The following is a 25,278-nucleotide window of genomic DNA, read 5'->3' as shown; positions in this document are numbered from 1 at the left end:
CACACACACACGCACTACATAATTTCTGTTCTGCATGCACCTACACATATTACAGAGACACAGCAGTCAACACTGGCATAGAAAGGGCATTTTCTTTGGGGTTCGGATTCCTTTAAAACTGTTTTATTTTCTCCAAGAATACTGGCATACTCACCACAATGTGAATAATAGACAAATTTCATCAAGACTTTTTCTTTTTTTCAGGTCCCATTTTTTGTTTTTGTTTTTATTTTACAGGCTGCTGACGTTTTGTCTGACAAACATGCCAGGATACAAAACTCACCTCTTAACATCTCCACACAAGATTGGGAAAGAAAATTACACTGACCATACACAAATATGTATAGGTGGTGCTGTCAGTTCCAAAAAAGCAGAACAGCCTTGAGTTAGGTCCCCACACACACAGAGTAATGACTGATAAATATACATACATTTTGGTTCCACAATATGCATAGATCTATGGGTACAATTTTCAGCAGTGGAAATCAACTCTAATGAAGTTACTCGCTAGCAGTCCAATTCAATTCATGCCTCATCAGCGTCTCTCTTCTTTTCTTTCTTTCTTTCTTTGAAGTCACAAAAACAAGGCAAGGAAAGGTTTTTGAAAAAAGTGACAGCAAATTTCACTCATCATTCACTGAAAAGCAAGATCTGGTCCTGATCTTTCGTTTACACTGGGATTACAAGTACATATTCTTGGGAGGTAAGCTCGACAATACGACACTCATTTCATCTTTGGAAATATGAACTGTCCTGAGAAAACATATACACAAGACATTTCTTTTATTACACAGCTAACTCTCAAGGAGGGGTTGTCCACTAACAAAGTATGTCTTCATTACTACTTTGTAGCTTCTTGTAGAGTCATATTAGTTTTGAATGACAGTGGATCTTGTACAGCTTCAAATCAAGACAAAGAATGCACCGTTTTAATTCATCACTTTGGGACCAGCTGTATATTCAGCTCGATAGTAATTTCAAAGAACCAGTTTCACCTCTGAGAAAAATAATGCTAGATTTTTTAGTTTGACTCAGAAGTACTAATGAAACAAAAACGAAAAATGAACGGAGAATCAAAACCATGTGAAAAGAGAAGGCAGCCCAGCTCTGCTAAATGGGTAAATGTATCCTTTAAAACAAAGAATACTAAGAAATGTAATCTCAAAAATATGCTGGGTTCTGTGTCGGGGAAACCACTTTGGTCAAGTAAAACGTCCAACCTGTACCTGTGTTCCCTCCCATCGTCTAGACCCTGCTCTTTACATCACCTATCAAATCAAGATATCATAAAAACTATTTTTTAAGTCAATTTCATAAATTACATGCAAGGAATCACTCAATGATTCTCATGCACATCACATGTGATATGATTTCATTGAGGAAAAAAAAAATCAAAATAACAAAACAAACAAAGCTATTATCATTTGCAAATATCAAACACCAGTTCTGAATACTGAAACACTGAACAGAATTACAAAACTCCACATATCTTTGCACATTATATTATCTATGAAATATAGCTGCGTCATTTCAGACCACTTCAACACATCTTTTATTCAGCAAGACATATTCGAACAGCCAACCAATCAATGTCTGCTTTTTCCAAGTGAGAACAGTCAGAGAGGGAGGGGGAGGTGTGGGACTCTGACTCAGGGATAGAGGATGAGGGTTTTTACTTGGCCCCTGCCAGTTTCTTTAGACCCTCGGTGCTCATGGACTTGGGTCGCTCCAGAGGAAGACCAAGTGCGCGGTCCCAGATGAGAGAAGCCAACGTTCCAAGGGCCCTGGACACTCCAAACAGCACCGTGTAGTAGTTCATCTCTTTCATTCCATAGTACTGGAAGGAAGAAAAGACATAGGAGGAAGGGGGCTTGAAACTGAGAATCACGACTCTACATTTAGCTGTAGGAGCGGTTAGTATTGACACATCTATGACAGTGACAACATTATGAGACCTGGGCCCTGTTCCATAAACATATGTCAGAAAATAAAACGTAATTCCCTGAATACTCAATTCTGATTGGTTGAGCCTGACTTATGTTTGATTTTGTGACTTCTGTTTGATTGCATCTTTTTATGCAACAGGGCCCAGGTTTGTTGCAACAGTCTAAATATGACCTTAGAAAGAAAGCCTGTGCCTTCAAGGGTGATTTTTATGATAGAAGCATTTTCATCACAGGCTCCTATAAACTCTTAGACAGTCCTCCACCATACAAAATTGATAAACTGAACAAGTAACAGCTTACATCACACTCTGCAGCATGTCAGTGATGGGTAACACTTAGCCAGCATCCTGAATATCAATTATGATTGAAGATGCTTGAAAAATCAGTGATAGCAGACATGAAGGTGATGGAGCACTTGTATCCAACATTTAACTTTTCCTACTTTTACTTTGCTGATCAGCACATCTGGTGCTATGCTTTTTTCACGCAACAATTGACCCCAAATACCTGTAGGCAGGGCTCGACACTAACGGTGGCCCAGTGGCCCAGGGCCACCAAAAATGCACGTCGGGCCACCAAAATTTCAGAAATAAAGAATTTGGTGGCCTGATCGGGCCACCAAAAAAGGTTGGATGTTTGCCTGTGGGCCACCAAAAATAAAAGTTAGTGTGGAGCCCTGCAGTAGGTGTCCATAAATTGGACTAAAAAAGTCCTCCTAGACCCTACAAAGGCTGTTGCCATATGAACAACTGACATGTGTGGTTGTAACATTGCTACACCTGAATGGGTTTGTGAAACTTACATTACATCTATGTGTCAAGGGGCAGGGTGAAGTACTCGTGAAGTACAAGGTGAAGTACAATTAGTAACGCTGGTGAAACCTCATAGCAAATAGCAACCAAGTGAATGAGCATTTAAAGTGCTGATGAGGCAAGACACCACCTGTACGATGCTTACCTGCAGCAGAACTCCGCTGTGGGCATCAACGTTGGGCCAAGGGTTCTTGGCCTTACCCTGGTCCAGCAGGATCTGAGGTACCACCTTGTAGAGCTGGCTGACCAGCTTGAACATTGGGTCATCTGGCAGGTGCTTCAGGGCAAACTGCCGCTGGCACTCATAACGTGGGTCTGTCTTCCTCAGCACAGCATGGCCATAGCCAGGAACCACCTGGGGAGTGGAGAAGGCAAAAGGTGGTTTGTTTACAAGTCTCTCCTTATACTACATAGAGGTTCTGCAGTCTTTGTAAAATACAGTCAAACTTGTCTGTTATAGCAGCCACCCAAGGGAGACATACAGAGTGGCCTTTGTGGACAGATGGCCAATACAGACAGGTTCAATGACATTTCATGTGTACCACACCTTCTACATGTACATGTACAAATGTATGCACATAAGTATTTATGTTTACTTCTATGAATGAGTTGATACCAATGTTGTGTACATACAACAATGCTGTTATTGATTGCAGTCTCGCACACTAGCGTGCTTTGATCTGTCTAGCAGGGTCACACATTTTACAGGTGGATGTAGTAAGCATTATATTACAGGCTAATGTTCTTGTCAGAAGGAAAAGAAATGGGTGTGGAGTGGCTAGTGTAATGGATCAAGAATGACTACTTCCATATTGAAAAACTTGTTTGTCAAGGCAACTGATAAATTAGTCTAATCTTACCTGTCCGGACTTGAGAGTGTCCCAGATGAACTTCTTCATCTCTTCGTCTGAGACTTCCCCACCGAGTGTTTCCTGGAGTTTGGTGAGCCAGACTAGCACTTCCTGTAGAGGAGAGAGGGAGAGTCGAGGCAGGAAAGGACCGTAATGAGTGCGAAGGGTCATGTCAAGGTCATTAACCTGTTCAAGATGACTATACTAGAGAGCAGGCATCTATGAAAATGTGTGCTGTAGCAAAATCAGCTAGTCCTTAACTGATTAAGGAATTCATTTTGTGCGAAGTACATGATATCTGCAAACTTAAATGCACTGAACGCCTTGGTCTGTGCTGGGATTCTTATCACGCTTCATTCGTCATACGAACAGTTCTCTTTTCTTGTACGGCAGGAATGTTTTCAACTATGCAGTGTACTCCGGTGTGCACCGACCTCACTTTAAAACTGGTGACAACAGATGATTCTTTATCATCACCTGAATGAGAAACCGCAGCACATTGCATGGTTGCAAACATTCGTGCTGCAGAAGAAAAGAAATGTTCGTATGACAAGTGCAGCCCAAAAAGAATCACAGCATAGACGTTCACTCTCATCACTCTAGTCAAATGTGTAGATCATACATTTATAATGCTATCCACTGCATTACTCAATAATTCTTCACAACAATGTAGGAACTTTGAACGATCAAATACATCAGAATTGCCATAGAAGTCATTTAGTTGGCTCTTTCCAGACCCCGGCTGCCCAACCTGGTGCACCCATATAACTCTCCATTGTAATGCTCTGATTTTGAATAATGTAATATTGATATTTGTGACTGAAAGCTGAATAAATAATAATAATAAAAATAGAAGCAGGCCAGCATACAATGGCAGGGATGCCAACCTAAAAAATAGCAATTCCACATTCTGAGCGTTGGCAAGGAACATTTTGGTGGAAAAAAAAAACAAATATATTTCTATCTTTCCCGTAATAGTCATGTGCAGCAATATATTATTATAAAAAAAACTTTTTTTTTTAATAAGAATGCAGTATTTTTTTTTTCAAATACAGAACAGAACACAACAAAAAAGTAACAGTTGGAATCTCTGGCATGGTACTCTGACTGTGTAGTACAAATGATATCCTCACAATATGTAGTCAATAGTGATGATGGAAGTAAATTGTTCACTTTCACCACTTCATCAATTTCTTCTGGAAATCTTTTCTCTGTGGGCAATGAGTGGTCAGATGGCTAGCATTCTAAGCCATGAGTCTAAAGTCTTCAGGCTCCTTGGCCCGAATTCACGAAGGTGGTACAAATGAAACCATGGACAAAAACCATGGAGCGCCAAGTGTTGCATGGAATATTTCGTTATGAAATCAGTCATTTCGTCGATGAAATGATTATTTTGTAACGAAATAACAACATTTTGTAACTAAATGAACATTTCGTCCACGAAACGATAACTTCATTAACAAAACAGTCATTTTGTTGATGAAATGAACAATTTCGTAATGAAATATTCCGTGTGACACTTGGCGCTCCATGGTTTTTGTCCATGGTTTAAACCATTGTTTCATTTGTACCACCTTCGTAAATTCGGGTCGTAGTGTTTACCTGGTTGGCGAGTCCATGGAGAGGTCCAGCGAGACCGTTCATGCCAGCCGCAAACGAGAGGTAAGGGTCAGAGAGGGCGCTGCCTACCAAGTGGACAGTGTGTGCGCTGACGTTGCCTCCTTCGTGATCACTGCCAGTTTTTAATGTGAGGCAAGTACAGGTTTTACTATCAATTAGCAGATATGTGTAGACAAGCATGGGTTTTATATTAATTAGCATCAATTCAATATTAATCAGCAGATGCGTGAAGAAAAGATGTGTCAAACAAATATCAAAATCACTGGAATTAATAGACCAATGTATTGAATGTTTTAGTAAGACTCACTGAATGATACAGTAGTAGTCAAGACGTAGGGAAATGAAACAATTAATTCACATCACCTAACTTAGTAGAAATCAGATACATCTATACCTCTGGGTATCTTATTCAGGGTTCCCAGCATTTCAAGAAAAAAAAATTCCCTGATTTTTCCCTGATGAAGTATCAAATTTCCATAACTATTTCAACTAATTTCCAGTTTCACATCCAGTTTCATCCAATGGACGTTGCTTTGATATGCAAGAAAATATAACAAAGAGTTAGTGACTACTTTCGATTTTGGGGCCAATCAAAATTCCCAGACTTTCCCTGATTTGAGGCATTTTCATCAAATTCCCTGACTTTTCTTTGACTGGAAAAAAGTATAATAATTTTCCCTGATTTTCCTGATGGGCTGGGAACCCTGTTCTTGATTACTCTACCAGCAAGGCCAACAAAACTACTCAACAGATCAATTAAATTTGAACAGAACTCTGCCCAGTTGAATTCACCTGTGAATTGTGAGGTACAGTCTCATCAGCTCTGAGAACATGGGGTCGTCGTAGCCGAGCATCTGGGCAAAGTTGCCCGACCAGTCGAGGTTCATGTCGATGGGACAGACGGAGGAGTCGCGGTAGAGGTTGCGGTAAATGATTGCAGCCACGGTGGGGAGCTTTGCGATGAGGTTCATTGCATCCTCATAGGTGTGCTGAGATGGAGAGATGCAAGGTCCATTTATCCATAACACCTTATAAGTGTATAATTTCTGCATTTGGTACTCATACCATCACTCTGTTACCTTTATACAGTGAAAGAGGAAATCTACATTCTCTTCAGTTCTTCAGTGTTTAGAATTCTTACAGGAATTATGCCACAGTAGTGGGAAATCTATAATCATTTCTGTTGCTGGTGGACATTCAAATAGTAATCTCTAACAAATGATTTGTGCTACAAATAAATGTGCATTTTAAATGACACAAGTAAATTCTCATAAAGAAATATGAAAGGTGTCTGAAAGTTCTGTATGATTCATGTCTACTTCATGATTGATCAAGAGACCAATCAAATCGATCAGACTGTCAAATTTTGTCTCTTATTTCTGCATAACACAACTAAAATTTGTAAAGAAAATTTACAGTAAATGAGATGATCTGTACAGACACCAGGCATGCTACATTTTGGTGTTCACCTATTGCAACACCGGTATAAATTATTACTTCTTTGATTTTAACCAGATATTTCTCACCCTTCTATCACCATTACATGATTTAAATCGACTGTGAATTTCCAAGCAACAGTAAGAGGTTGCAATTATAATCTTACTGTATCACAAACATGAATGTCTGGAATGCATTTTTTAAACAGAAATCAGAAATGTATCGAATACAATGAAGACACATATTTGTGCCTCAGAAGAGGAAAAGTGTGTATCAAATTTAAAACTAGATATATGCACTGACAAAGGACTCTCAGATATAGCAGGAGGTTATGGATTCTACAAACCTGTAGCATTTTGTGAGCAAGCTTTGATTCACTCCAGGGGACTTACTCAAGCCAAGTGATCAAAACATTTCTCTTTGCTGTTTGTTTGTCTTCTGATCATCGAAGCGAAGATCGGAGACAAAGCGTAGCCCAAATCCCTGTTGAGTGTGGGTTGAATTTGTTTAATCCCAATGGACTCTTTCACCCTTCTTGGGCGAAAATTCCTTTCAAAGGCTAGTACTGTGGCATCATTCCAGCGTTGTGCCGTGTTGAGGGCGTGATCAGCTAAAGCTAAATGGGCTGGGTTGTTAAGTCTAAAGGCTCTTTTGTGCTCCTTAAGAAAGTCCACAGGAGTACATGAAAGCTTGCTCATAAATTTGCAAAAAGGTTGATAGAAGACATAACCTCCTGCTACATGTATGTATATCATCATCCCCAATCGATCAAAATTTTTCCCTGTCACTCTCAGGAGACCACTTGGCTTACTATAATATCTTGAAATGATTATTATGGGGAAACCCAGTTATAACATGGCTGCCAGAACTGCTGATTTTATCTTGATATAATTGGTACCTGGTTATAAAGGTACTAAAAAAAGAGACCAGTAAATACAGTAAAAAGACATTCAGGACCATCAAATTATTGTCAATAAAAGCGGTACTTCATTGTAAGTGAGCTTCTCATGACTGGGTTTTCTCTGTACAATGCTTTCTCACAGTCAAGATTCTCTGCCAACATGCACTCACTAAACTGTGACTTTCCTCAGGCAGGTTTACTCACTAACTCTATGAGATGCACACACACACACACACACACACACACAATGAAGGACTCAGTATAAAATGACCGGACAGTGCGCTTATGATTACCTCCCAATATGACGTCTTGTGAGCCCCCTTGGCATAGGCCTCTGCAAACTTGCTGTCGCTGTTCATGGCGGAGATGGCGGCACTGAACTGGGACATTGGATGCAGGGAGCTGGGGAAGTTGCTCAGCATCTGGACGACGTGGGAGGGTACAGCAGCTCTCTGGTTCCACTCTGTAGAGATGGCCTTGACCTATAACATAACAGGTATTGGACATCCAGGATGTTAATTTTCATTATTTTGAAGCATTTAAAAATTTGTTAAATTTTGTTTCATAACTTTAAATTTGTGGATGACCATATCTATTACCAAAGTCAGCATTTCCTTTGAACTGTTCCTTGCGTCACCAGCAACTTTCCCTGCAAGTTTCATTCAAATAATCCATTCCCAACTTTTGGACTTATTTTGCAAACAGACAAACAAATAAGCGAACAAACCAATGCCAATGAAAAGATAACCTCCTTCCTTGGCAGAGGTAGTAAACACTACATGTTTCCAAAAAAGTGAGAATCTGTGAGTGACCGTATTTATTACCAAAGTCAGTATTTCCTATGAAAGGTAGTCTTAGACTGTAATAACCATTTGGTAAACAGTGTAAGAGCATGGAGACGTTTGTTCCTGTATCTCTTTGATTGTGACTGCATAATTCTTGAAACTTTTTTATGGTTATTTTTTTTTATGCACTTGAAAATTATCATACAGTTCAGCCTGGAAAGTTTGATAATTCCAAAAATGTAGCCATCACAATGCTTTTAGTTAAAAACAGTGCACTTTTTTATACTCTTTGAGTGCCAAATTTGCATGCCAACATCTCAAATATTGCACAAACATATCACTGTGCACAAACAGATCAATAAATTGGAACATGCCACAGCACATGTACATTGAAAGCGTCACAGCCATACAAGTGTAGCTTTGCAAAAAAAACTTACATTACAGCAAAGGTTGCAATTTTCCAGATAAATTTGCTGTACTGCATATCTAGCATAAATGCTATTGCAAAACGTTACATGGCTTTCCAAAAACTGAATGTTTTCCAAAAGCGCTCATGAGTTGTGGTCTCAGGATGTTGTGGCACACACAGAGTTAAGTCTCTGAATTGATTTGGAACTGGAAGGTTAGCAACTACATGCTGACTAAAAATTCAGGTTTATTGAATCTATATCTGTAACACTAATGCGGACTAAAGCGGACACATTGCGGATTACATGACAAGAAAGAGAAAACTCTGTTTTCTCTCATGGATATATACCTGTGCTTCTGTGGGAATTTCTCCTGTAACCAGGAGCCAAAAGAGACCCTCTGGAAGTGGCTCCTTACCACCAGGTGCCTTGGGGAGGAGCTCCTGGCACTGGGGGATGCTATAGCCACGGAAACGGATGCCTTCGTCCGGGTCCAGCACAGAGGTCTCAGTGACCAGGCCTTTCATACCTCGCATGCCTCCATAGAGCTGGCAAGAGATAAGGAAATTGGAGACAAAAACTGTCGTCACATTGTGTCAAAGTGCTGTGTGATTTTAATTTATACGATTATATCTTCATTACTACATCTAGTTCATCAACAGGGGAACAAACAAAACAAATAATGAACAAAAAAAGAAACTTGATTAATTCAGTATTTCAAGCATACGGATAACTACCAATACAATCCAAAATGCATCTCTGTCATGTCATGCATCCCCATTCATGTACTCCTGCATTGCCCAAGAAAAGTAGACAACAATGATACTATAAAATGACTAGCTAGATACTATTGGGACCCTCAATAATATGCTCAACCTTGTTTGAATTGATATTGACATTTTGTGGTGCAGAACAGACATACTGGGCACAGGGAAGGAGTTACAACTACTCTGTGTATATAAGGTACACAGACCAGGGATTCACGAGGGCACTGCCGCACAGACTCACACTCATGCATTTGCCATGTTCCAAACGTCCAAATGAACTGATTCATCCAGTCAGTACCGGATATGTTGAAAATGATCTACATAATGTAAATCTCAGTTCAACTCTTGGTTTGAATCAACACTGTTCTGGGCTGGTTTCGCCTACTCTATTCTTCAAAGACAAACCTTGAAGTTGTATGCTAGCTAGATGCAGAAACTTTCAAATACATGTACATGATCTACGTTGATTGACAGTTTATTAGCTAGCTTTACATGATCAATCTTCGTAATGGAGATGGCAGTGATCATCGAGCCACATGTCAGAGCCCTCTCGAATTCTGGGTCAATGTATTTCGAATTCCATGTTGTGAGTGCATTAACTCATAATGGAAATCCAGTCCAAATATAAGTTAGTCTGATAAAAAAAAGAGTAAAATGTTACGAGTTCAACGGTAAAAATTTGACTGAAATCGGATGAAAAATAAGGAAGTTATGAAATTTTGAAGTTTTGATAATTTTTCCAAAACAGTTCTTGTACAGTGGGTATGCAAATGAGTGAGCTAACCATGTCATACCCTCACAATTTTGCATTGATCGTGTAAAAAAAAAAAAAAAAAATGATGAAAATTCAATGTTTCTGTCATTGAAGTCTGAAACATGACATTATTCCTGGTTGAACAAATTCAGAATAGTGATCAGTTAGAAATGTGAGGATTTGAGCCTCGGGCATAATTGCGTTTGAATGAAAAACAGGAAATTTCAAAATTTTATGTACAAATTATATAGTACAAGTTGTGAGGGAATGACATGTTCACTTTTCCATAATTTGCATATTCATATTGACTGTTCAAGAACTGTTTCCCCTAAAAATAGCGAAACTTCAAAATGTCATAACTTCCTTATTTTTCATCCAATTTCGATCAAATTTATACCGTTGAACTCGTAATATTTTACTCTTTCTTATCAGACTAACTTATATTTGGACTGGATTTCCCCTTTAAGAGACATTAATTGCACAGAAAACTATCACTACACTGTACGTCTAAAAGTTAAGTGTATTTCACAGCCACTTCAGGACAGCGTTATATGGCTTTGCAAGGAATCACTGAGTTTAGTTGCCTACATTCAGAATCAAAAGTAGGGACCTTGTCTACAGGAGCCATAAATTAGTTCCCATTCAGATTTACCTGAAATGTACAAATAGTATAAGGTTACACTGTACTCACCATGTCAATTTGAATTTCTCCAATGACCTTGGCCCCATGATCTTTACGGAAAGATTTTATCTCGCTCTGTTTCTCTGGAATCTGGTTGGCGATGACATCTTTTAAGTTCTGTGGAAGACAGATCAAACAAGAAACATAAAGTTGGCATCATACGGTATCCTCAGCAACCAGTACAAGACACTTGAGCACAAATAGAATCTGCAAAGGTATAAAAATTAAAGGGACTGTACAGTACTGGTTAAGGTGTAGATCAGCTTGTAACATTTTGTGAGATATTTAGACACCACTCTACAATTTTGTATGAAATGTTAAAGAGCATACAATGCTAAGGGGAATCAAAAGTTTGTTTGATGAAAATCAGTTTTGAAATGACTGAGATATCCAAAAACGAGGTAAAACAAAGAGATCCAAACAAAAGCCGTGGCCTGTCAATTTCATTAGGATCTCTTTTTTTTTTTTGATATCTCAGCCATTTCAAGACCAATTTTCATCAAATAAACATTGAATTCTTCTTGGAATTACATGCTCTTTCATATTTCATAAGAGGTTTCTCATTATCTCACAAAATTTTTTTATAAACCTGAAGATAAGTCTCAACCAAAATTATATGTTCCCTTTCATATACACTCACCACACTGATATTTTACTAGTGTTAATGTACTAAGATTTTGTTGTTTCCCAATTAATATTTCTCAACGCACCAACTTTCTTGCTGGGCTGCACTGAAGAGCAGCCAAAGTACCGGTAATCAAAGTGATTGCCTATTTGATTGCAATGCATCAGTGCATACACAGTATGAAATGGAAAATGCTTTGGAACTACATGTATTTAAATCAAGAGCTGAATATAATATGATTGGGATTACTGCATTATCTACACTGTACCCTGCATTTCAGAAAATGGAGCTCTGGAGAATTCAGGCTCCATTGTCCTGAAACACATCACAGGTATTTTTCTTCCTAGATACAGTTCATACTTCTAGATGCAAAAGGAGGGGGGAGAGAAAAATAGGAAGTGAGGATAGGATGATTCTGAGAGTTACAGAATTTACAGGAATGAGTACTTGCATGAGGTATATTTAGCCAAGTCAAACTAATTTGATTCATCCCACAACATGGGACAAAAAGGTGTACCTTTGTATTTTAAAAAGTGCAATATTACAATTAACATTAAATGCATTAGCCATTGGAGAAGACCATAATTTTTTGTTCACTGCAAGCCTGACAAGCTGTACAAAGTGACTAGAGTGATCTGACTGCAGTACATTTGTACAATCCAAGTCGTTGACAAGGATGCATACATGTAGATCTGCTTTCTTAGGCAGTGCTCCAGTATGTTCTGCCATATTAAAGTTGACCTACAATTGTACATGATGGACCTACAATTTACATTTTGGTCAAGTGCACAGTAATCTCATTTGCTGACCTCTACAATTGTCATAAGATCTCTAATAAAGAGAGATACGTGAAAAGAAGCATTTCTTGATTTATTTTCTAATACAAGATATTTCACATGGCCACATGCTGTTTCTACCTATAAATAAAAAAGAATGGCTGAAAATGATACTTTTTTTTGAAAAAGTAGAGAACCTTTCACCTTGAACAATGACTTAACCATATAAGGTTACAATTGAGGGTAGGACTGCAAAAGTACAAATTGTAAATCACTATTCAGAATTCTGTACACTGCAAGTAAAGTAAATCCTTATTCAGAATCCTGTAAGTGTAAGGTATCATCAAAGAAACAAGGCAACAGAGTTCATAGAAAAGTCAAGTCTTGTCATCACCTTGTTGAATGGTGGGTATACCTTGGAAGTTTAAGACAAAAATACTCAGTTTAAAAGTGCTACAATTTTTTGGCATCTTGAACATGACTCAATGGTAACCCATCTAAATCTATGAAGCTGCAAATACATGTAAGAGATTAGCCGCAAGGGTCACAGAGTGTACAATGTAAGTCCTGTAAAAATTACACATCAGTCACCTAATATGATGAAACCACCTCAACTGACACAATGGAGAGTCAGACCACAGATATTCAAGAGGATGTCCCTATTATTAACCATTCGTGTGTGACTTACAGTGAGGTCATACCATCGCCACTGTACACTGTACCTCAGAATTATAAAAGCCTACTGAGCATGTTGAATTCAACACTTGTGGTCTAAAAGGACAAGTTCACCTTCATTAACATAAGGATTGAGAGAATGTAGCAATATTAGTCGAACACATCGTTGAAAGTTTGAGGAAAATCAGACAATCCGTTCAAAAGTATTATATGAATTTTTGAAGTTTTTGTGCAGTCACCGCTGAATGAGAAGACCATGGAGCTACTAACAGAGAAGCTCCATGAGAAGACTACTGCAGTGTATGATGTCACATGCGTACAACAATATAAGGAAAATATAAAGAGAATTTCACAAAATTTCACCTTTTGAAAAAAGTACACATTCCCTTGACTCGCTACTGATGTTATGGATAATATTATTCCCATTCCCTTTAGAAAGAGGCAAGTCAAGTGCTCTTTTATTATGCAAAAAAAGTGAAAATATGTTGAATTTTCTTTACATTTTCTTTATACTGTTGTACTCATATGACATCACGAGCCTTAGAAGTCTCCTCATCCAGCGGTTCCAACACAAAAATTTTCAAAATTCATAACTTTTTATTCGATTGTCCAATTTTCCTCAAACTTTCAATGCTGTGTTCTACTATATTGCTACATTCTCTCAATCCTTATGTTTATGAAGGTGAACTTGTCAAAATACTCAACACTACCTTGTGTAGTTGGTTTCCCTTATCTACACAGTGTCTGCTGCATGTGATGTCATCAAACAGGTTGCCAAGACAACCTGATTCATTGATAGTACAAATAGCTAACCTCTGTAAATGCTGCAATGTCACTGCAGCATAAAACACTCCTTGGTCTCTTAAGGGACATGCATGTACTGTTTAATAGGTTTGATGATTTAAAAGGGACTGTACAGTACTGGTTGAGGTGAGGATTCAGCTTGTATCGTTTTCCATGATATTTAGAAACCACTCTACGAAATGTTAAAGAGCATACAATTCTAAGGGGAAACAAAAGTTTTCTTGATGAAAATCGGTTTTGAAATGACTTTCAATTACTAAAAACAAGGCAAAACAAAGAGATCCTACATGTACATTGTAATATAAGTCGTGGCCTGTCAATTTTATTAGGATCGCTTTTTTGGATATCTCAGCCATTTCAAGACCAATTTTCATCAAATGAATGTTGAATCCTTCTTAAAATTACTGTACATGCTCTTTCATATTTCAAAACAGGTTTCTCATTATCTCACCAAAAATGTTATAATATGAACCTGAATCCTAATCTCAACCAGTACTATACTGTCCCGTTAAATTCCTCTGCTAAACACATGTAAGGCAAAGGTACAATGCTGCAGTTTGTTTTGTGTTTTGCTGCAGTCACTAATGAAATGCCGCAATTAAAAGCCACTTTGAAGAGCTCCACTACACAATACAGCATCACCTTGGGAAACATGTAAGACAGGGCTGCACACTAACCCATTTTTTCTGCCGGTCCAACCTGTCTCTGTCGGACCGGTAAATGCCCCGTTTTACCATTTTTTACCGGTCCGAACAGAAAATCTACCGGTCAACAACGACAACCTAAAAAAACATTAAACGACTTGCAAACTTATTTTCTTGTTTTTTATGGACGTACCCCCTTACCCATGTACATTTTACAGATTAATATATTTTTTTTAAACTTGCATTATTTATTGCACAAGAAATTAAAAAAAAGATAGGAAAAAATAGAATGTTTGTTTTTGAATTACAGTGTAAAATGATAATGAAGAAAATCAGATTGTATCAAATGCGTTTGTGACTTTTTCTAAACATCGGCGCACGAACTTGCTGCGTAACCTGCTCTTGGTGGTCAGTTGGATTGCGACGATTTAATGAATTATTTTAGCTGTGATATTTTCTGATGCACGCGCTTCAAGGGGTTCTTTATTTTTCTACCGATAATCTATTCGCATTGTGCATGCGTTCTTGAAAGGTACACGACATGCAGGGCTGAATTCGCAATCCTTTTTGCGCCCATTTCCACCTCAAATATTAGCGGGATTGTGACGATTTCATAAATTACTTCGGCTGTAATATTTTCAGATGCAAACGCCAAAAGAGGTTGAAAATGTGTCCTTTATTTTTCCCGATAAACTCTTCGAATTTCATAAGTGCGTTCTAAAAAAAAAGATGCACCACATGGCCGAATTCATGATACTTTTTGCGCCTATTTCTACCTCAAATATCAGCGGGATTGTGACGATTTCATAAATTACTTCGGCTGTAATCTTTTATGATGCAAGCGCCAAAAGAGGTTGAAAATGTGTCCTTTATTTTTCCCGAAAAACTCTTCGAATTTCGTAAGTGCGTTCTTAAAAAGATGCACCACATGACCGAATTCATGATACATTTTGCGCCTATTTCTACCTAAAATATCAGCGGAATTGTGGCGATTTCATGAATTACTTCGGATGTAACTTTTTGTGATGCACGCACCGGCGAGAATGGTTGAAAATGCGTTCTTTATTTTTCTCCCCATAAATCTCTTCGCATTCCGTACATGCGTTCTTGAAAGGTATACGACACGGCAGAATTCACGATCCTTTTTGCGCCTATTTCTACCTAAAATATCAGAGGGATTGCGATGATTTTATGAATAACTTCGGCTGTAATCTTTTATGATAACGCGCCAAAATGGGTTGAGAAATGTGTCCTTTATTTTTCCCGGATAAACTCTTCGCATTTCGTAAATGCGTGCTTAAAAGATATACGACACGGCCAAAAATCATGATTCTTTTTGCGCCTATTGTTTCCTCAAACTTCAACGGGATTGCGATGATTTCATGAATTATTATTCGGCTGTAATATTTATGATGCACGGGCCAAAAGTGTTTGAAAATGTGTCCTGTATTTTTCTCGCAATAATCGCTTCGTATTTCGTATATTATACATGCGTATACGACACGGCTGAATTCACAATCCTTTTATCGCCTATTTCTACATTAAATATCAGCCGAATTGTGGCAATTTCATGAATTACTTCTGATGTAATCTTTTGTGATGCACGCACCAGCTAGAATGGTTGAAAATGCGTTCTTTATTTTTCTCCCCATAATTTCTTCGCATTCCGTACATGCGTTCTTGAAAGGTATACAACACGGCCGAATTCACGATCCTTTTTGCGTCTATTTCTACCTGAAATATCAGCGGGATTGCGATGATTTCATGTATGACTTCGGATGCAATCTTTTATGATACACGCGCCAAAAGGGGTTGAAAATGTGTCCTTTATTTTTCCCCGATAAACTCTTCGCATTTCGTAAATGCGTTCTTAAAAGATATACACGACACGGCCAAAAAATCATGATTCTTTTGCGCCTATCGTTTCCTCAAACTTCAACGGGATTGCGATGATTTTATGGATTATTATTCGGCTCTAATCTTTATGATGCACGGGCCAAAAGGGTTTGAAAATGTGTCCTGTATTTTTCACCCAATAATCACTTCGCATTGCGTACATATACGCCTATACGTCACGGCCGAATTCACGATCCTTTTAGCGCCTATTTCTACATCAAATATCAGCGGGATTGCGATATGTCATTAATTATTTCGGCTGAAATCTTTTGTGATACATTCACCAGAAGGGTTGAAAATGCGTTCTTTATTTTTCTCCCGAAAATTTCTTCGCATTTGTGCATGCGTTTTCAAAATTATACATTGCATGCAGGGCCGAATTCGATATTCTTTTTGCGCCTATTATTGTTTACTCAAATTCCAACGGGATTGCGAAATTTTCATGAAATACTATTCGGCTGTAATCTATATGATGCAAGCGCCAAAAGGGGTGAAAATGTGTCCTTTATTTTTCTCCCGCTAATCTTTTCCCATTTCGTACATGCGTTCTTAAAAGGTATACGACACGGCCGAATTCACGATCCTTTTTGCGCCTATTTCTACCTCAAATATCAGCGGGATTGTGGCGATTTCATGAATTACTTCAGATGTAATTTTTTATGATGCACGCAGAAGAGTAAAATGTGTTTTTTATTTTTCTCCCGATAATCTCGTCGCATTTGTGCATGCGTTTTTGATAACCAACACGGCATGCAGGACTGAATTCAAGATCCTTTTTGCGCCTATTATTTCCTCAAATTTCAACGGGATTGCGTTGATTTCATGAATTGTTATTCGGCTGTAATCTTTTATGAAGCACTCACCAAAATGTGTCCTTTATTTTTTATTTTTTTTTCTCCTCTATAATCTCTTCGCATTTCGTATAAAAAAATAAGCTTTTGAAAGATACGACGCGGCCGGTCGAATTCATGATCCTTTTTGGGACGATTTCTACCTCAAATATGTAAGCGGGACTGCCATGATTTCATGATTTGTTTTCCTCCCTGGTATTATCTATTCACATTTTGTGCATGCGTTCTTAAAAAGTACACGGAAGAGCCGATTTCGTGATCCTTTTTAAGCCTATCTTCATTATGAGACCATTCTGAGCGAATGAAAATATTTATTTGTGAAATGACTGTGTAAAATGAAAATGAACGCAATCAGATCCATTTACTGTATTGCTGAATATCGAATGTGTTTTTACTTTTTCTAAAAATCGCCACAAGTAAATTAGTTCTAACATAAACTGCCACGCTGCTGCGAAGCCGGGATCGGATCGATCTTGCGTTAAAAAATCATGAGTAAAATGACCCAGAAATGCGTGCGTTTCTATCAATGCTTCTTGTCTGGCATGACCGCCGATCGTAAGCAAACGAAAAGCAGTTACACTGTACATGCTCTGCATGTATTGCATTGCATGGCAGTGCGTGAGCAGCGCCAAATGCGCAAGCGAGGGCGAATGACTGGTCGACTGCTAGTGCTCAAAACTAATGTATGTTTACTGTACAAAGTGCACCGGCAGACATAAACGAAAACTTGCGTAAAACTTGTTGAACAGTGCGATATCTTGCATTCTGTTTCTCCCTGATCGGGGCTGCTCTTTTTCTTTCTACTGACCCCACCAATGCTTTTTTTTTTTTTTTTACTGGTCATGTCGGACCGGTAACTTGTGGATTTCCTGAAAAGTTACCGGTCCGACAGTGACTTTTACCGGTCTTTGACCGTCGGACCGGCGCCAGTGTGCAGCCCTGTGTAAGATAAAGGGAACTTCATAATAGTTTTGACAGCACAGCATGGTACATGACGCCTGATTCGCATTGTTAGAGACCTGAGGGGATTGCCCGCAAAAATGATTGACCTGTCCTTGTTAAATTGGCAACTCTGAATTTGTTATAATTACTAATGGAAAAAGACTGTATAGAATTGGTAAACACTCATTAAATCTGCACAAAATAAAAAAAAATAAAAATTGCCAATTTAAAACAGAAACATCACATAACCAAGAAGGGGGAGTACCAGTGATTTCAAGATAATTACAAGTATATCTCGTATTTATCTGAATAAATAATATCTGATGATTTTATAGCATCTCTTATCTAGATCTGAGCAAATAACATGTGCGTGAAACACAGGTTAGTTCATTTGAATGACTAAGTGCATTGATCAACTCAGACGGCTTATGACTAGTAGTTGTACAATTGTATGTAATTTGTAGAACATAACAGCCCATACACTCTACAATGTGATTTTGAAAAATGCTGCGCTTTACATACAAATTGTAGAGGTCTGCCTCACATTTCCAGAGTCCCACCTACAAATGTATTTGCACGCTTCCTTGTTTGGGTTTTTGTGGGATTTTCCAAATTCTAGGCATGAATGGCATCGACCCACAATAGATTTTTGTCCATAAAATACAGTACCTACACAACTCTGCTTCTTTCCTTTTTGCCAATAATCTGTTACCCTCTACAATTGTACATCATGTCTATACCTTTGCAATTTCCATCATACATTGTACATAGGACGTGACAATGATATGTGTGATTTAAAGTATGTATTCAAACATTTTTTTTAAAAAATGAAACGGTGCTGACATCATTCCTAAAGGATTACTTGTACATAGACTTGAACCTGTGACATTAGTTGAATGATTCACATTACATGGTGCACACTGATGAGAACATAATACTACATGTCTGGCGTGTAGTATGTCTTATCTTACACGGGAAAGACACAACATGTGGTGTACCGGTATATAAGGGTAGTATCGGCAGCTCTATGTAGTTGAACATTGCCCCCGTGCGGCTGATAAGCATGGAAAAACAGGTCTGTATTACACCTGTACATTGTGTACTTCTAGAAGTATACACCCTACACACATAGAGTATAACAGCAAATGCACCCAATCATATTGAGTAGGGTTCTCCATTTGCTGGTACCCTGTATTTGAGTGTCACAGGATTTGACCTTTATCATCCACGTGGTATTTAGCTGGTGCTAGATTACTGTGCAAAGCACAAAACATACACAAGGCAAGACTGTGAGTAGGGAGCTGCATGCCTTGTGAAAGTCATCTCATCACATCACTGCATACCATCAGCTATACAACTTGTGTTGAATGAGTTCAATATCAAAGATGTGCTACAGTGTATGTTCATGAATTTCAGGGTATGTATGAAATCTGTATTCCACAAATAATCAAATGCACATCGCGCAGTGTGACAAATTTCAGAGGCTGTTGTTTGTAAAAAAAAAAAAAAAAAAATAATAATAAAAATAAATAATGATAATAATAATGATAAAATTGTGGATTGTTCTTTTTGGAAATAAAATCACACAGACATTTCTAAATTAGTGCATTCCTATACATAATGGGCTTCAAGAGATATCCCAGATCCACAGATTACTAAACATTAATACTGAATTTGTTTGAACAACTTTATCTTGCACACAGTGCCACTCATCAAATATTTAATCTATCAACACAAACTGTACACATAGAAAGAGGGGAAAAAATGTGGAAGAGCAACTGTGCTACTGTCACTACTGTGAACACTAAATCTACTACTCAAAAGTATTCCTATTCCTTTCGTTTCAGAAAGATGACAGCCCGTCATGGAAACTGTCAAAAGTAAATACAACTTTTGGATGTGTCTAGAGAATTCTTTATCAATATTCCTATTAAAAATAGACTGCCAAAAAGAATGTGTGCACTCAAAATGCTGTCCCTTAATACCAAAGATTCTTCTCAGGCTTTACATTCCTATACATGATATGTGATACCTCACAGAATATGTAAAATAGTTACAGCTGAATGACAGCCATCTTGCCTAATTTGCATGCAATACTAGTCACATGCTTTTGTGTTTTTAAACATCTTATCATGATGTTTCCCTTACTTCACTACATTGACCTCTCTGACAAAATAGCTAGACTTTTGTTCGAAGTTTAAATTCAATCAAACGATGACCACTTTGAACCAGATTTCAACAGATATAATACATTTAGTATGTACGTAGTATAGATTCATTGCATTCTCATGTAGCACGTATTGCTATAATGTGTTTGATGTTACTCAATACACATAAATTCATAGTTGTACATACCCTTTGGTACATATGCACCAGAGTATCCTTGTAAAAAGTGTAGGCCTACAGAATTTGATGATTTTTACATATAATGTATTCAATCTCTAATTGCAAATTTTAAAATTTTAATATTTAAGATGAAAAGGATGTATTTGTTGTAAAAGAAACAAAAAGCAAACAATTACTCCAATAAATATTCACAATTTTGAAATTGAAATTTTGGACTGCCACTCTCACAACTGTGCTATACAAATGTAAGACCCAGTATCATGTTTCCATTGTGCCAGTGCACAATTTAACAGCCACCAAAATTCAATCTTACTGCAGACATGTGACACGTTAAGGTGTAAATTAATTCACAAACTTCCATTGCAATATTCAGTATTTCATTTTGAGGACTAATTGAGAAAAGTTCTCATGCTGAATGCTAGCACTCATAACTCTCCCATGAAGACTTTTTGACCTTGGCATGTTTGGGACAATGCGAGTAAAAAAAAGCTCCATGAACGATTTGGGGGATTGAGGGGAAACCTCATTCATTAGATGTACACTGTATCTAGACGTATGTCTATCAGATTGATTTCTTTTTTTTTTTTTTTTTTTGGGGGGGGGTCATATTTACGAAAAACATTGCACTATTGTTTGAGTTTTTTAGTGTGTGTGTGTGTGTGTGTGCGACAAAAACTATAAAAAAAACAACTGCAGTGTATGATGTGGACATTACTAATACATGGCATGGCAAGACTGCAGCACAATAAAGGGCCCAAGCAGAATGAAAAGTTCCAAGATGATCAAGTTTACCAAAACAAAGTGAAGGAGTCATCATTTTTCAATGCAATGTCAGCAATCAACACTGGAAAGAGAATAAATGGTCTTTATGTACTCGTTTCATAAGGAATTGTTGTGTAAAATCTGAAGGGAATTTGTGTAGGTACAGTCAGCTTACTCTACCTACATTAGCCTTCTAGTTAAAATCAAAACATCCTGGCTTCTACATCAATAAAACATTTAGAGGGCTGCTCACATCACTTAGCCACTGAAGTGTGACTTTTTTTTTCTTTCTTTTTTTACTCGCACTTTGTATGATAAGCATGGCTTGCCTGTACTGCATGGGACACTCACTAGTCCCCTTGGCACTACATTCAGAGTTACGGATCCTGTCAAGTACCATTGAAGTAGAAGTATTAGAGCAAGCAGAAAACGTTTTCAAAAAGATGGACAGCTGATTGTAGGAAGTAGCATGGAAGACACACAAACACAAACACTTACTGTCACTTCTGATGCATTCCTAGCTCCACATCCAAAAGCTGGTAGAATATTCTGAATGGGGGAAAATAACATATGAGAACACTTAAACATAATTTATAACAGAGAGAATGACTGGATCAGAAAATTAACACTACAACAAGGGATGATACCAATTGTAAAATTTGCATTAAAAAAAATAAGAACCAGGATTAGAAAAAAATATATATTTCTCACATTCATATTCAATAATTCAGCATATTTTTCATGCCATTGTTAGGAAGAAGCAAAAATATACACCCACATAATACTTATAAAAACTACACGTGTAAGCATAATTATGACTCAAATACATAATTTATGCGTCTTGGTTCCTACCCAAAAGAAGAGGTAAAAAAAAATTTTGCCTTTGGCATGTGCAAGCACACAGCAAAACCTAAATCTTTAGACCTAAAAACTTGTTCTCAGATTTATTAAAAGAAGTACTAGCAACGAGATGGTTCATCCTTTGCTTTATGCCATCATTGTTTCTTACATGTAGAACCACTTGACAATGACATAACAAGCTAAAGTACTAATAGTAATGCCTACACCATGTACTCAGATTGTAAATAATGTGAAGAGATTAACACAAAACCAGATAAATGACTCAATAACTAAAACAAAGAATATTCTAATTCAACAAATCAAAAAGGTTATATGGAATGGGAAATATTGAAGCTCTATGTACTTTCTTAACCATGTTGATATCTCAAATTCTGTACTATACATGTAGTTGAATCCAAATTGCACCCAATTCACACAAAATATATTCTCATAAAAAGCTTACATGTATTTCCAATCACCGACGCAAACGCGAAAGTACATAATCCTAGCAAGACCAACGATAACGTTTAGATCTAACGTAATAGATCTAGGCCCAAGACAGTGCTGAATATTTAATTGCCGTTTTCACTCAATTATCCACACAATATATTCAACTGGGAAATAATTCAAGACAAGTCATTCATCTCTATGATGGTAGAGTTCTAACATTAGTTAAAATAACACAAGATAAAGAAATTAAATTTAGAGGTTCTACCGTTTATTAACTTTATTCGTCTTTAGTTTAAATAGCTACACAATTGTAGGGCCTTCAGTGTATACTACAGGTTGAACATGGCTGTGGCGACTGACCAACAATAGGGCAATACTATAGGCCTACCACTGAAAAAAATATATTATGATTGTGCCTTGTGGCTTGATGTTAACACTGACTGGCTGATGCTTAGTATATACTTGAGGGTAGAGAATAGAGAATGAAATGTCATCTTTTCTCGCGTACTACGCTTAGGTCCTAGTATCAATGTGAGCACCGTTGCGAGTATCATTCGTAGAGAAGTTCCAGACGTAGAGACAGGGGGGTGTTTCACGAAGTCGAACTTTATTTAAGATTGACTAAAAATTATGGTATGCCACTGGTTTCCCAGGCATTTCCTGTTCAATTTCATTTGGCTAATCATCATCCACTTCAAATTATCCTAACTCAAGACCAGACTCGAGACGGGGGTGTTTCACGAAGTCGAACTTTATTTAAGATTGACTAAAATATGGTAATTTATGCCACTGCACTGGTTTCCCGGGCATTCCCTGTTCAATTTCATTAGGCTAATCATCATCCACTTCAAATTATCATGTTTAGTTAGGGCCTAGGCCTACAGAATTTTTTAAACATTAATTCCATTAGAAATTCTAACCGTAATTAAGTTAGAAATTCTAAGTGTGTTAAAATTTAGTTATTTTAATATCTTATCTTGTAGGCAACACCTAGGCCCTAACTAACGTTAAAAGTTTAAATCTATTATCAACTGAATGCCCAATCAACCAATGGCTACATGAAAAAAAGGTCTCCAAAATCTTCACTTTTATTAGAAAGTTGAGCAACATTGAAGACACGCCGAAGACACATACAGCATACCATAATTTTTAGTCAATCTTAAATTTTAAGTTTGACTTAAAATCTGTGAAACACCCTCCCCTATCCAGGCAGGCCGCCGTCAGGCAGGCTAGGCAGCAACAGCTAGCGTGCAGTAGGCCTAGAGCACACACGCTGCACTGCACTACTGATACTAGCCTACTGGTATACTGCACGCGATTGCCATTGCCTTTAGATTCGACTGCACAAGCCGCTGTTCCAGTTGATTGCCGATGACCGGCATATTTCAGTTCAGTATTCGAACTGTAATTTCGTTAAAAGATGAAATAAGGTGAAAATAGTCATACCTTCGCTTGCAGAAGAAGCCTCTGTGATGCTGTTTTAATTAAAGGCATGTTTGATAAGCAAATTAATCTTTAAAGGAGGAGAAAAGTAGGCCTAGCGGACGGCTCGGCAGCTTCGAACTGTTCTTCGATCGCACACCAACGACGAGTTCCGGAAGAAATGGTCAAAGGTCAACAGACCGGACCGGTGAAAATGTGAGCGCAGACGAGACGTCTTCGATCAGCTCAGGCACCTCCCTTCTTCGATCGATCGAAGTCAAGTGAAGTTATTGCAGGGGTGGTATTTTGAAATTTTTTCCCATAGAATGATATTTCTTCCTAAGTCAGGTTTTCCCCCCTAAAAAAAACACAAACAGACAAACAAAAAACGGTATTCTGATCATTTTCCTAAGTTCCTACCTAACTTTCTTCACGACTTCTTTTTCTAAACTTGGGAAGAAACTTGGGAAGATTTTCAATTATCACCTCATGTCTTCAGAATGTTTGGGGATATGGTTGTACATGCAGCTATCTATCTTTCTTTCTACTGATAAATTCGTCTAGCCATCTATTATTCCTCCGGTATTAATCACCCTATTAATCTATCTATCTATCCATAGAACTATCTATTTATCCAACAATAGTCAATCCCTGTCTAATTAATCTTTTTATCTCTAGTATTGACTGTTCATTTATTACTTTCATTGAAGTTTGTATACTTTTCATCGTATGTTTTTAATTCTAGTCAGATAATTTTTTTGGTGCAAATTCACCCCCACTCGCCACATAACAAGAAAAATACTGCTCCCAGTATTTGACCTAGCTAGATGGAATCACATTACAAATAGGTCCTACAGGCTACTCAGTTATACTGTAACAAGTCTTCGAGACAGGCAGTTTTCTTTCATTATATTGTATGAAAATTTTGTTACAGCCAAAAAATAAAGACGTATATAGAGATATAGACAATAATTTTGGAACCTAACTTTTTCTACATTGTAACAAAAGTTTCATCATAACTTTGTTTGTTATGACAGGATGCACTGTACAATGTTTAAACTGTACAGTATACTAAAACAACCAAATACAAAAGGTAATTATGATAGCACAGCAACATGTACATATCTTACCAAAATTTTGCACTTTTTTTTTTAGCAGGAAGGCCTGACAGATTGAAGTTCATCGAATACGTTTGTCAATTGTCCTTTCAAAAATGTAAATGCCCCAATATTTGCCTCCTTCTTTATCTCTCTCTATCTATCTATCTATCTATATCCATCTAT

The 25,278-nt window shown here is 37.6% G+C and overlaps 1 protein-coding gene across 1 annotated transcript; it reads right to left on the bottom strand.

Moving 5' to 3' along the window:
• Positions 1-107: 107 nt before the first annotated feature.
• Positions 108-24,156, bottom strand: LOC140243289 (citrate synthase, mitochondrial-like). Its single transcript, XM_072322958.1, has 10 exons — positions 24,020-24,156; positions 21,782-21,832; positions 10,972-11,079; positions 9,110-9,307; positions 7,861-8,049; positions 6,022-6,218; positions 5,212-5,341; positions 3,619-3,720; positions 2,904-3,113; positions 108-1,837 (listed from the first exon to the last, which is right to left on the bottom strand). The coding sequence occupies exons 1-10, from the start codon at positions 24,065-24,067 to the stop codon at positions 1,673-1,675; spliced, it is 1,398 nt and encodes a 465-aa protein (XP_072179059.1). The 5' UTR covers positions 24,068-24,156; the 3' UTR covers positions 108-1,672.
• Between the last annotated feature and the right edge of the window lie 1,122 nt (positions 24,157-25,278).

The sequence above is a fragment of the Diadema setosum genome, chromosome 20 (genome assembly GCF_964275005.1).
Source record: "Diadema setosum chromosome 20, eeDiaSeto1, whole genome shotgun sequence".
NCBI lineage: Eukaryota > Metazoa > Echinodermata > Echinoidea > Diadematoida > Diadematidae > Diadema > Diadema setosum.
This window is presented reverse-complemented; position numbering and strand designations above follow the sequence as displayed.